This window comes from Mauremys mutica, chromosome 4 (assembly GCF_020497125.1).
Source record: "Mauremys mutica isolate MM-2020 ecotype Southern chromosome 4, ASM2049712v1, whole genome shotgun sequence".
NCBI classification, from domain to species: domain Eukaryota; kingdom Metazoa; phylum Chordata; order Testudines; family Geoemydidae; genus Mauremys; species Mauremys mutica.
The window spans coordinates 154,156,425-154,170,652 of record NC_059075.1 but is presented as its reverse complement, the minus strand read 5'-3'; the positions used below and the strand labels follow the sequence as shown (position 1 = coordinate 154,170,652).

General features: G+C 56.1%; 1 protein-coding gene and 1 pseudogene across 1 annotated transcript; both read right to left on the bottom strand.

The window, feature by feature from the left end:
- Positions 1-2,887, bottom strand: LOC123369137 (serine protease 27-like). Its single transcript, XM_045014497.1, has 5 exons — positions 2,859-2,887; positions 2,646-2,672; positions 1,625-1,896; positions 939-1,130; positions 1-263 (listed from the first exon to the last, which is right to left on the bottom strand). Exons 1-5 carry the CDS (start codon positions 2,885-2,887, stop codon positions 1-3), a joined length of 783 nt encoding a protein of 260 aa, XP_044870432.1.
- Positions 2,888-7,957: 5,070 nt separating this feature from the next.
- LOC123369756 lies at positions 7,958-13,383 on the bottom strand (annotated as a pseudogene).
- Between the last annotated feature and the right edge of the window lie 845 nt (positions 13,384-14,228).

Below are 14,228 nucleotides of genomic sequence, written 5' to 3'. Positions count from 1 at the left end.
TCACAGTGACATCAGGAGAGTGGTGAAGAGAAGCGTGTAGGTGCTGAAGGAGGATCTGGCGTCATTTACTCCAGAGGTGCTGTTCTCCATGGATGTGGCTTGGCCCCCGGACACCACATGCTCCCATATCCATTCGCCGTAGGCCACTGTCCGGACATAGACACCGGGACGATTGGGCTGGCCACAGCCGTCCCCCCAACTCACAACCCCCATCAGGAACCAGGTCTCATTGTGGTCACAGGCCAGTGGCCCCCCAGAGTCACCTGGAGGAGCAGAGAAATTGGGATTAGTGAGGCCCTTCCCCCTCATCCCCACCCCGAAGCATCCACAATTCAGCCCCCTAGGGCTGTAGGCATAGGGGCCACCCTATGCCCCCCCCATATATTTTGTCCACACCAACATGAGAAGTGAAAGGAGCACGGTGTGCTTTTCCCACGCTCTTTCCCTGAAGGAGGCATTGGTGGTAGAGGTGGTGTCCCCGCTACGTTCACAGGGGCTGGGGTGGCTGGGTTCTTCCTCTCCTGCCTTACACAGAGACCAGTGGCAGAGCTCCCCAGAGCAGTGGGGCTGGGAGTTAACACCCTCTATATTGATACATCGAGTATTTACCCATCTCAGAGTGACTGGCTCAGGCTCTCTGCAGACTCAGGCAGGCCTCAGTTACCCTCTAGCCACATTGTGCCTCTTTTCTACCCAACCACAAAGGTTCTACTATTATTTTAATAAAAAAATAAAAGCTGGGGCTCTGCCCTAATCACAGGACTCCAGGAGCTGGGGCCTAGGCACAGCGCTGTGACTCCACATGGCTCTAAAAGTCAGAGGTGCTCCTGTCTCTCGAAGGAAGCTCGGTGCAGAGCTCCGGGGCTGCAGCAGACGTTCTGCTCACTGCAGGCCCTAGATGGCGACAGGGAGCCAGGCTGGGGCTCACGTGCATCCACCCAACCCAAACACCTCCCTCACCTGGCAGGAGTCCCTCTGCCCTTCGGCGTAGCCGGCACAGATCATGTCGGGTTTGACGGGGTCCCTGCCGATGTTCGGGGCCGGGTCGATGTTGTAGAGGGCGTTGCAGGCTGCAGTGTCGATCAGCTGGACCTGAACCTCCTGCAGCGTCTTGGGGGGCGGGAGAGAGACTGGGGGGGAGAGAACCAGGGTACTGGATCCATCGCCTCCTGCAACCCACCCCCATGCCTGACAATTTCCTGTCCCCATCTACTTCCCCCACCCACTCCCCTCCCCTCTAGCCATCCTCCACCCCATCCCCTCCCCATGTCCCATTCCCTTCACCTCCCTGCATCCATTCCCCACCTCCACCCAGCTTCCAGAGCCGCACCCAGCCCCACAGGACCCAGTCTGTGCCGCGCTGCCCCTAGAGGGGGTTTCCTCTGCAGGATTCAAATCAGGGACCACCTGTATCTAACACAGAAGGTTCCCACCTGAGATCAATAGATGAGCTGCCTCACAGATGGCTCTGAGGGATACAGCCAGTCGGGGGTAGCCAGCTGGCAGAGGGCAGCAGAGAGCTGGGTGAGGATTATTTCAAGATGCAGCAGGAATCACGGGGCTCCAGGAGCTCGGGGGTTGAGTCACAGAGTGATAGTGCATCTCCCCCGGGGGATGGTCTTACCCGCAGAGGCTGTTGTCCCCCAGCCGGTGACCCAGCACGTGTGGTTGCCAGGGAGGGAGTCGGAAGGGCCTGGCAAGCAGATGGGGAGGATTTCGTCGGTGTATCGCACTGGCTCCGTGAGCTGCACGAGGGCGATGTCGGCGGAACGGGTCCCCCTGTTGAAATCGGGGTGGACGAGGATCTGGCGCACAGGGGATGAGACCCGGCTCGGGGAGGGGTTGGACAGCTGGTGCTCCCCGAGGGTCACACGATAGGCAGACTGGGGGAAAGAGCTGGGGAGCAGAGGGACAGCAACGATCAGTGGGGGAAACTGCATTGCAAATACGGGCAAAAATGCAGTTGGGTACAGGCAACACCTGATGGTGAGAGGTGGCCACCTCTGGGGCAGGGCAGCTGGGGGAAAACCACCCAGGACACTGCACGGGGATGGCCCATCCGATTCTGAGACGCAGCCACCTCTGGGGCAGGGAAGCTGGGGGAAAACCACCCAGGACGCTGCACGGGGATGGCCCATCCGATTCTGAGATGCAGCCATCTCTGGGGCAGGGCAGCTGGGGAACAGCCACACAGTGATGCCATCCAGGGATGGTTTCCCTGGCATAGATCGAGGCAGGATGCCTGACTGTGCAGCACCAATCCCTACCCATCCCAGTTACTCACAATTGGAAGCAATGAGCTGCTGACACAACCCACTGGGCTGAGATGAGGGACCCACCACAGAAGTGCTGTGTATTGTACTGGATGCTGACCTGCCACGGCCACCGGCCCCTTGCGGCGTCCCCTCCCCCAACAATTCGGCCGGAGATTCTGGGCTGGCCGCACCCTGGAGGAGAACAGCATTGACATGGGAGGAGCAAAGAACCAGGAGTCCTGCCTCAAAGATCCTGCCCTGCTCTAACCCACTAGACGCCACCCTCCTCCCACACCTGGGGTTAGAACCCAGGAGTCCTGGCTCCCAGCCTCATTCTCATGGCACATGCCCAGGGCAGGTGAGGTTGGAGTTTTGCAGTGGGTGTCTTACCTGTCTGATTCCAGCTCCCCTGAGCACCTAGGGAGTGAAGAAAGAGAAGGGGAAGATATGAATGTGTGTGCTGGGGGCGAGGGGGGCTATTCACAGGCATTGCAGAAGGTGTGTGGAGGGGACTGAGTGCCAGTAGCTCCACCCATAATTCCCAAGCTCCGCCCATTGCCCCAGAGCAGCCCTGCCATCCTCAGCGCCAGCCACAATTCTCACCAATAGGTGCAAGAATCGACACTCCCCATTGATCTGAGAGGGGCAGCTCAGGACTGAAGGCACCAATCCAGGCTGGGTCGGCCGGGGGGTCTATGAAGAGCCAAGGGGTTGGATCCCCCTGTTATTCACTAGCCCAATTCCCTCCCCCACAATCTGTATCTCACTCCCCTCCCCCTGGGAGGGAGGGGCTGGTCCCTACATCCCCACCCCACACTCACCCTGCAGCAGGGTCAGCGCCAGCAGTGCTAGGGCCAGTGGGGAGTGGAGACACCCCATGGTTCAGCCTTCCCCAGGCCTGTCTTGGCTACATGCAGCTGCCTCCAGTGCTCCGACCAAAGCCCGACTGGGGAATGCAAGTGCCAGGGCAGGTTTTTATGGGACTCTGTGTGCCCCTCCCTGCATCTATAGAGAATAATAGAGACTGATTTTCTGTGAACCTAAGCAAGGAAATAACAGCTGCTAAATGTAACATGCTGAACAGGTTGTGACCACTTTTGTTCTGCTCTTCCTGGTGTCACCCCAGTACGAGCATCCGAGAAAACCAGACGAAAAGGTGGGATGGCCCAGGTCACTGCGTGGTGATTTTCACTTCCCTGTGTTATTGCCAACTGAGTGTGCTCAGAAGAGAGTGACAAAGATAGTACCTAGGTGAGGGATGTGGTTATCGTGGGGTGAAGGTTATCATGGAGTTAGGGTTAAGGGTATCGTGCGGATTGGGGTTAAGGTTATAATGGGATTAAGAGTATCATGGGGTTAACATGAAGGATATCATGGCTTTGAGGGTTAAGGTTATCATGGGGTTAAGAGTATTGTGGGGTTACGGTGAAGGATGTCATGGGGTTTGGGGTTAAGGTTATTATGGGGTTAAGATTAAGGGTATCATGGGAGTTGGGATTGAGTTTATAGTGGGGTTTAGGTTTAAGTGTCATTTTCCACCCCTGTTTTTTTGGCCCTGTCGCCCTTCTCTTGGCACGACTCCAGTGACGATTTGGGGATCTGCCCCATCCAGCTCGGGAATTCCAGCTGATCACGTAAAGTCGGTATTATGAAATTGTTGGGCTGTGAAGCCTTCATGTGGAGTCCAACATTTCTTGACCGGGGAGGGCTGGGTCAGCAAGACTAGGGGAAATGTTCATTCGTTAGACTTTAAATGGGCACCCGTTCAGGCAGACACACCTTGGAAATTGGGTTCTCTGAGATTGGCAGGATTCATCCCTCCGATTCCTCTGCAAGCAGGGGGAAGCAAAAAAATCAACCAGGGAGGAGCAAAGACACCAGGTGCTGGGATGGGGACACGTTAAGTGGAGAGAAGACTCACAGAAGAAAAGCCACGAGCTGTGGGGAAAGGATATGGGGCACCCCACGGTACTCTGTCCAAAGCCAAAGCACTGCACACTCCCCAGCAGTGAGGAATCCAAGCCAGGGAAATGCACGTAGGTGTGCTGGCTGCTTTGTCTAGCGCTGTGTATTTCTTGTGCTAGTGCGCACAGCTGAGTGACAGCGTTTGGAGGGATGGTTTATTCCCTGAAATATGTAGTTTGGAGTCGACTAAAACGTCACATATTCAGATTGAATTCGCCAAATAGTTTCAGATAAAAAAAAATTCAGAGAAGTGGAAGCGTTTCTTGGACATATTCCAAATGAACCATTTTCACTTTTCACTTTGAAGTAACACTTTCTTTTGAAATTTAGCTAGATTGATATATTTAAAAAAAAATTCTTAATAAAAAGGGGAAAGAAAGAAAGAAAGAAATGCCACATTTCAATCCAGAACCTCACCCCCATGAGAACCTTCAGCCAAGGATACTCTTAACCCTGACCCCATTATAACCTTAGCCCTACGACAACCTTAACTCTTGTCCCTAACCCCAATGATACCACTTTATCCCATCTCACTCCCCTCCCACAGCTGGGATCAGACCCAGGATTCCTGGCTCCCAGCCTCATTCCCATGGGACATTCCCAGGGCAGATGTGGAATTTTGGCTGGCGTGAGGACAGCAGGGCTGTCCTGGGGCAGTGGGTGGAGTTTGGGGGATTGTGGTGGAGCTAATGTCCCAGCAATTCCTCTGGATGTCCCCACCCTCATCTGCTCCTACACACTCATTAATATCTTCCGCTTCTCTTTTTTTGCTCCCTAGGTACTATGGGGAGATGGAATCAGACAGGTAAGACACCCACCGCAAAACTCCAGCCTTACCTGCCCTGGACACATGGCATGAGAATGAGGCTGGAAGCCAGGACCCCTGGGTTCTCTCCCCAGCTCTGGGAGTGGAGTGGGGGCTGGTGGTTAGAGTAGGGGGGGCTGGGAGCCAGGACTCCTGGGTTCTCTCCCCAGCTCTCGGACAGGAGTGGGGTCTAGTGGGTTAGAGTGGGGGGGCTGGGAGCCTGGACTCCTGGGTTCTCTCCCCAGCTCTGGGAGAGGAGTGGGGGCTGGTGGGTTAGAGCAGGGGGACTGGGATCCAGGACTCCTGGGTTCTCTCCCCAGCTCTGGGAGAGGAGGGGGGCTAGTGGGTTAGAGCACATGGGGCTGGGAGCCAGGACTCCTGGGTTCTCTCCCCAGCTCTGGGAGAGGAGTGGGGGCTAGTGGTTAGAGTGGGGAGGGCTGGGATCCAGGACTCCTGGGTTCTCTCCCCAGCTCTGGGAGAGGAGTGGGGGCTAGTGGTTAGAGCAGGTGTTTTGGGGAGTGAGGATGCTGGATTCTTTGCTCACCCCATTGTCAGGCTGTCCCATGTGGTTCATGACTCTGAGTGCCTATCTCAGGGCAGACTGTCAAAACCAAGGCAGACACCCCAAAGTGGTGGTATGTTGCATAATTTCACCAGGCCAGTAACAAATGTGACAGTCTCACCGTGGGGTCACAGACAGGCCCCTTAGCCTCGCCCGTCTAGCTTCCACCCAGACAAACTGGACTTCGTGGTGAATGGTCCCAAAAATCACACCACGGTCAGGCTGGCTGCAGTCCCAGGGCACCAGTCACTAACCCCAGCTCAGCTGGTGCCCCAGACCCTACGCCAAAGACAGCGTCTTTAGCCAGTCCTGTAACACACGAGCGGAAGGTTTATTCGCTGTGGAAGAGGGAGACGAGAGTTCTTGACTGGCTAAAGCGAGTAACCAGACACGCACCAGTCAGTCACCAGCTAACACCTGAGCGGGACAGCAGTGTGGAGCTCCGGCAATTCAAAGTGTGTCCCAGGGCAGCCACCCCCTCCTTACCCTGGGGCAACCATTTGGTATCAGGGTCCCTGTGCAGCTGGCAGCTGGGGACTTTCCCCAATGACCCTTCTCTGGGTTCTCCTGTCCCTCCCCTTCTCCATCTCCTGTTCCTGTTTTAGCTGCTTCGCATGGTCTCAGCTTGCTCCTTCTCCCGGCCAGCTAGTCCTGCTGCCGCCTCCGTGGCTCTCAGACCCTCTTGGCTCCCTGCCTGGGTCCAATCAACCTTCTCCAGCTGTGAAACCAGCTCCGCCTTGTTGAGCTCGCCGGCACCCACCCCTCCATTCCTTCACAGTTTGGTGATATTCTTCTTCGGGAGCTGGTTATCTGCCATTCTCTTCCTGTTTCCTTTGACTACCCTCGTTTTACTGCTGCAGGTCACAATACTCCTAGTGCATTCGGTATCCCACCGCTGGCACCATCTGTCATAGAGCCACAGGATCGGTGCTATGGCCCCAGCTTTGGAAGGGTCTCTAGGACGATCCCCTTCAGCAAAATACTTGGGTTTGTTGGTCACCTGGCACACAGCACATGGGGTTCTTTGGGGAGCACAATTAAACCATGGTCCATTCTGGTCAGCCCAGAGGCCCAGCCATGCTGCAGTGAACCCCACGCTCAAGCTCTGTCTGACCCCCTGGGTCAGTCCCCAGGTGTGAACCCCGACTCCCTCCAGCACTCAACCCTTATCCCCCCCCACACCTCCCCAGTCCTTTCTTCTGGAGCTGGGGGTACTTCTCAGCTTCCCTGCGGAGAGGTGGGGAAATCCATCTTCCACCGGGGCGCTGGCCACCAGGTGTCAATGGCTGGTGGTTGGATTTTCCGTCATCTTCATGGATTCTCCACCAACGTGGGGTCGGCCGGTCCTTTTCCAGGGCCCCAGCCTGGCTCAGGCAGCGAGGCGACAGTCACGCCTCAGGGCTTGGCTACACTTGAAATGCTGCAGGGGGGTCTCTCATCAGCGTAGTTAATCCACCTCCCCGCTAGGCCGTACGCAGGGAGAATTCACCCACTGACCGAGAGCTGGCCACACCCGGGGTTAGGTCAGTTTAACTTGCCCGGGGGTGTTTGTGGATTTTTCACACCCCTGAGTGACATACTGATACCGATCGAATTTCCCAGCGCAGGGGAGGGTGGTGTCGCTAGCCTGCCCTGAGAGCAAACAGTCCTTTCCCACACACGGGGTGACAATGCGGCATTCAGGGGAAACTGAGGCACAGCTAGTGACCATAAAAATAGTTCAGAAAATTCACACTTGCTCTGGCGAGTCAGTGCCACGATGGGGACCCAGGTTTTGGTGGGGGAGGAGGTCTGTGCAGTGCCCAGCATGATGCAGGGACTGAGTTCAGTTTGGGGGTGGGGGTGCGTGTCTGTGCCCAGGGGCCCTGAGCTTGGTCAGTGTCTGTACAGCACCTGACACAATGTGGGCCCCAATCTCGGGGGGGTCTGCGCAGCACCTGGCGCGATGGGCAGCCCCACACTCTGCTGTCCCACAGCTCATACCAAGCAGTGGCGGCGGCAGGACTGACCCTAGCGGGAGGCGGCGCCAGCTGCTGCCAGACAGGTCGCGGCTGCTGCCGGGAGGAGACAGAGTTTGCAAAGCCGATTTATTGAGGATTTTTGGAGAACAAGTGGCCGGCTCAAAGCGGCTGTGGGGCCCTTCCCCACCGGCCTCCCAGTCACCCCCGGGGGCTGTGTGCTGCAGCGTTGCAGGAAGGGCTGGATATGACCCCCTGTGCCCACTCCCCATAGCGACCCCCTGAGCTTCCGTCCACCAGCCTCTCCCAGCCGTGTCCCCCAGGCCCCAGCAATGCGGAGCCCACACCTGGTGCCAAGGGGGGGGGGTCTATACACACCCCTGCTGGCGGGGGGCTGCCATGTTACCTGGGGCTGCGTCTGGGCTGGGGGGTTGGCGCGGGTGGGAGCCCCAAGGGGCAGGTCACAGGGCCGGCAGCAGCAGCCCAGCAAGGAGCGGTGCAGCCAGAGCCAGCGCTAGGCATGAGCAGACTAAGCCGTTGCTGCAGGGCCCCGGTGGGGTGGTACTGGTGGTACCGGCACTGAGTACGGCAGGAGAGACGATGGAGAGGCCAGCGCCACCCGTGACATTCTGGATCCAGTTGACATAGACTGGGACCTGGACGTACACCTTGGGGAGCGGGGGTAAGGAGTTGTTGCCCCAGCTGATGATCCCCATCAGGACGAAGCTGCCGTTCCTTGGACAGACCAGAGGCCCCCGGAGTCAAACTAGAGAGAGAGGGACACTAGGATCAACAAGGGCGGCCCCTTTGCCTCCCTTCCCACAAAGTGCCTCCTGTTTTTCCTCTCCCAGAACCAGGGAGAGAACCCAGGAGTCCTGGCTCCCAGCCCCCCCGCTCTAACCCACAAGACCCCATTTCCCTCCCAGAGCTGGGGAGAGAACCCAGGAGTCCTGGCTCCTGCCCCCCCTGCTCTAACCCGCCAGCCCCCACTGCCTTCCCAGAGCCAGGGAGAGAACCCAGGAGTCCTGGCTCCCAGCCCCCCCTGCTTTAACCCACCAGACCCAACTCCTCTCCCAGAACCAGGGAGAGAACCCAGGAGTCCTGGCTCCTAGCCCCCCTGTTCTAACCCACTCGACCCAACTCCCCTCCCAGAGCTGGGGATAGAACCCAGGAGTCCTGGCTCCCAGCCCCCCCTGCTTTAACCCACCAGACCCAACTCCTCTCCCAGAACCAGGGAGAGAACCCAGGAGTCCTGGCTCCCAGCCCCCCCCCCCGCTCTAACCCACAAGACCCCATTTCCCTCCCAGAGCTGGGGAGAGAACCCAGGAGTCCTGGCTCCTGCCCCCCCTGCTCTAACCTGCCAGCCCCCACTGCCCTCCCAGAGCCAGGGAGAGAACCCAGGAGTCCTGGCTCCCAGCCCCCCCTGCTTTAACCCACCAGACCCAACTCCTCTCCCAGAACCAGGGAGAGAACCCAGGAGTCCTGGCTCCTAGCCCCCCTGTTCTAACCCACTCGACCCAACTCCCCTCCCAGAGCTGGGGATAGAACCCAGGAGTCCTGGCTCCCAGCCCCGCCTGTTCTAACCCTCTCGACCCAACTCCTCTCCCACAGCTGGGGATAGAACCCAGGAGTCCTGGCCCCCAACCCCCCCTGCTCTGACCACTAGCCCCCACTCCCTCCCAGAGCTGGGGATAAATCCCATTTGCCTCTCATGCTGCAGTGCTGGGGCAGAGTGACCAGTCTTGTTAGGTTTGTTTTTTCTGGCATTAAGCTCACCTTACATTTAACCTTCTCAGTTCGGTGGGGCCGGAGCTCAGAGAGTTTCCCCCCCATTCCTATGGTGACTTGTGAGATCTCCCAGAATGCACTGGTGCTAGGAGAGCTGCTTTCTCCATCAATGAGACGTGGCGGAAGATCAAATTAAAACATCACCCACCTGGGCCTTGTTTGAGAGCAGGGGAGGAAGGGCCAATGTTTGCAAACAGAACAATGGGCCAGATAATTTCAAGCAGCCCCAGTGCTGCCCCCCTAAGCCAAGAAGCCCACCTGGCCGGGGCCATTAGGGTCACACCTGGCCCCAGCGCACAGCATGCCATCTTGGATCCAGTGGCTCTGTTCCCTAAAGTGTTCTCTGCAGGTCGATACATCGACGAGAGGAACCTGCACCTCCTGGAGAGTCCGGGGCGGCTGAAGTGCATCTGGAATGAGAGAGTCGGGGATGGAGCCTCAGGGATGCCGAGGGAGCTGGAAAGGACGGGGACGTGATGGGGAAAATCTCTCCTAGTGTAACACGGCAGCTGGGCATGTGAGCAACATCACAATCCAGGGGCTGCAGATCAGAGTGCGCATAAACGTACCCGTCAGGGGAGATTGTGTGTGAGCGCGCGCAGTGCTGCCCCCTGATGGAGAGGACGGGGAAGAGTGTGTGTGTGTGTGTGTGTGTGTGAGAGCGCGAGCAGTGCTGCCCCCTGATGGAGAGGACGGGGAAGAGTGTGTGTGTGTGTGTGTGTGTGTGTGTGAGAGCGCGAGCAGTGCTGCCCCCTGATGGAGAGGACGGGGAAGAGTGTGTGTGTGTGTGTGTGTGTGTGTGAGCGTGCACAGGATGTCCCTCGTGGCTACACAGCCCTGTGTGTTTCAGAGGAAGGGCTCTCAGATCACACCCAATCACCCATTAGACCCACCAAGCTCCCATCCCCCCCTCACCTTTACCCTCTGGCCCGGTATTCCCCCAGCCCGTGACCCAGCAATTTTCCCCGGCTGGGAACTGGGTGGAGGGGCCCAGCAGGGAGACGGGTGGATGGTGTCCGTGAAGTTGACCGGTTCCGTCAGCTGCACCAGGGCGATGCCGGCGAAGAACGTGCTCTGGTTGTAGTCAGGGTGGCTGATGAAGCGACGCACGGGGGACAAGATCCGGGTTGGGGAGGGGTTGGAGAGCTGGTACTCCCCCAGGTTCACGCAATAATTAGATTCACTGAGATAGCTGGGAGAGGAGGGGCAGAAAATACTGATCAAAGAGGAAAGATAGACTGTGAACATAGACAAAAATGCAGACACTTCTGGGGCAGAGAGGCTGGGGAACAGCCACACAGCAACGCGATGCCTCACCCAGCACTAAGATGCAGCCAGCTCTGGGGTGGGGGCAGCAGGGGAACGGTCACACTGCACCATGGGGATAGTCTGACCAAGAGCGGGAAGTCAGCGATGGAGCTGAGGCCATAGACAGATGTCACTGCAAACCAAGTCAGGGCAGCCTGGGATCCCCTGCCAGGGTGACTCACCGACTGAAGCAGTGAGCGGCTGACACCACCCACTGGGCTGAGATGAGGGATCCTCCACAGATGTGGTCGTATTCATTTTTTTTGACATCATATTGCTGCACACTGACCTGCCAGGGCCATCGACCCTCCTGTGCATCCTGCCCCCCTGTGATACGGCTGAACACTGCACAAACCAGGGAGCCATGTTAACATAGGACAAGGTGCACACCTCCCGCCCCCCAGAACTAAGGCTAGAACCCAGGAGTCCTGAGTCTTTACCTGGCTGGTCTTGACTCTCCTCAGCACCTGTGGAGGGAACAGAAATGTCGGGGAGACATTACAGCATCAGGGCCATAGGGACAGGAGCGGCATTAGGATCCGAAGGAAGGCAGGAGGATGGAAGGTGCGGAACTACTAACTGTGGTATATAACTGTGGTATGTATCGTTTCAGTCAGCTTCTGGACCCAATGAATGGAGGATTAGCTAATGTGACTCCAGAGGTGATCCCGGAAATTACAGGCCCGTAAGCTTGGTTTCAGTACCGGGCAAACTGGCTGAAACTATAATAAAGAACAATATTGTCAGATTTATAGATGAACATAATTTGTTGAGGAAGAGTCAACATGGTTTTAGTCAAGGGAAATCATGCCTCACCAATCTACTAGAATTCTCTGAGGGGGTTAACAAGCATGTGGACTAAGGGGATCCGGTGGATATAGTGTACTTAGATTTTCAGAAAGCCTTTGACAAGGTCCCTCACCAAAGGCTCTTAAGTAAATTAAGCTGCAGCGAGGTAAGAGGGGAGATTCTCTCAATGACTGTTAACTCGTTAAAAGATAAGAAACAAAGGGTGGGTATGAATGGTCAGTTTGCAGAATGGAGAGAGGTAAATAGTGGTGTCCCCCAGGGGTCTGTACTGGGATCGGTCCTATTCAACATATTCATAAATGATCTGGAAAAGGGGCTAAACAGTGAGGTGGCAACATTTGCAGATAATACAAAATTATTAAAGATAGTTAAGTCCCAGGCAGACTGCGAAGAGCTACAAGGGATCTGTCAAAACTAGGTGACTGGGCAACAAAATGGCAGATGAAATTTAATGCTGATAAAGGCAAAGTAATGCACATTGGAAAGCATAATCCCAACTATCGATATAAGATGATGGGTATAAATTAGCGGTTCCCGCTCAAGAAAGATCTTGGACTCACTGTGGAGAGTTCTCTGAAAACGTCCACTCAATGTGCAGCAGCAGTCAAAAAAGCCAACTGAATGCTGGGAATAATTAAGAAAGGGATAGATAATAGGACAGAAAATATCATATAGCCTCTGTATAAATCTATGGTACGCCCACATCTTGAGCACTGCGTGCAGATGTGGTCGCCCCACTCACAAAAGATGTATTGGAATTGGAAAAGGTTCAGAAAAGAGCAGCAAAACTTATTAAGGGTCTGGCACAGCTTCCGTATGAGGCGAGATTAATAAAACTGGGGCTTTTCATCTTGGAAAAGAGGCGACTAAGGGGAGATATGGTTGAGGTCTATAAAATCATGACTGGTACAGAGAAAATAGATAAGGAAGTGTTATTTACTACTGCCCATAACACAAGAACTAGGGGTTGAAATGAATAGGCATCAGGTTTAAAGCAAACCAAAGGAAGTATTTCTTCACACAACGCACAGTCAACCTGTGGAACTCCTTGCCAGAGGATGTTGTGAAGGCCAAGACCACGACAGGGTTCAAAAAAGAACTAGAGAAGTTCATGGAGGGCAGGGATGGTGTCCCCGGCCTCTGTTTGCCAGAAGCTGGAATGAGCGACGGGATGGATCACTTGATGCTTCCCTGTTCTGTTCATTCCCTCTGGGGCACCTGGCGCTAGATGGACAGGACACTGGGCTAGATGGACCTTTGGTCTGACCGAGGATGGCCATTATTATGTTCTTATCAGGCTGGAATACAAGCCCCACCCACTGTCCCATAGCTCCTCCCATAATCCCCATACCGCACCCCAAATTGTAGGTGGCTACCATGTGTCAATAGGTTTCAGAGTGAACATCGACATGAGATGAACGAGGGCTGCGCTCAGCTCTCTCAGGGCCACACGTGCTCTTTCCACCCAGCCAAGCCTGAGGGCAGGAGATTGGGGCACAACAAATGGGAGGGGGACTGGAGGCGGTGGCTCCTGTGGGGGGTTAGTCAGAGGGGTGGGAGGGGTCAAGCCGGTGATGCCTGTGGGGATGGGGATCAGGGTCCCTTCATGCACAGCAGGGCCTGGGGACTGGCACTGTCATTTCTGCCCCTCTCTGGGCAGGATCTGTTTTCCTCACGTGTCCCCAGACCCACAAACCCGCAAACCCAGGCCCTGGGAAAGAGTCAGAGCCAGTCCACTGGGGCAGGATCTGGATCTGATCTTCCCCTTCTGGTCTGTTCCCCGCGGCTCTGCATCGCTCTGGATCCCTTGCTCCCTCTTACCATGCACTGGGGACGGCAGCAGCACCAGCAGCAGGAGCAGCGCGGCCAGCTGGGAGCAGAGTCCCGCCATCATCCGGCCCCAAAGGAGCTCTGGGTCGGGACGGCCCAGCTCAGCCTCCAGCCGGCGGAGCAGGAAGCTCTGGCTTCGAGGCAGCGGGTTCTAAACCCAGCAGGAGCCGCCCCGTGGGCGTGGGGGCTGATTTTGGCCAGATGTGCTGATGCTGAGGAAGCCATGGCACCTCGGACTCTGGTTCTCCAGCTGTCTGGCTCGGAGCCCAGCGGTTACATTTCTGATTCACAGGAAATTGAAAGCAGAAGCTCATGAACCCTCATCTCTGCGCCCCACCCCATTGTGAGACACGCCCGTTCAAAGCCCGGCTCCGCTCTGCACAGAGTCTCTTTTCCTCACATCCCCCGACCTACAAACCCATGAGCCCAGGCCCTGGGAAAGGGACAGAGCCAGGCCACTGGGTCAGGCTCATCCCCTCTGGTCCGTTCCTGCCCCCAACCTGGTGGCAACGTGGACGCTCCCAACCTGCTTTCCACCCAGGTCTCCTGTCTCTGGCCCGTGTCAGGAAGTGGCCAGTTGGCAGATGCTTGTCCAACCTGTTCTTAAAAGCCTTCAATGACAGATATATTCCCCAGCCTCCCTCGAAACCCTGTTCCAGACACCTTAACTACCCTTAGCCTTAGCAAGCTCCTCCTAATATCTAATCTAGATTTCCCTTCAACCTCAAGATTAAACAAGGTCAGTTATAATAATACATGGAGACATACTTATCTCCTAGAACTGCAAGGGACCCTGAAAGGTCATTGAGTCCAGCCCCCTGCCTTCACTAGCAGGACCAAGTACTGATTTTTACTCCAGATCCCTAAGTGGCCCCCTGAAGGATTGAACTCATAACCCTGGGTTTAGTAGACCAATGCTAAAACCACTGAGCTATCCCTCCCCCTAA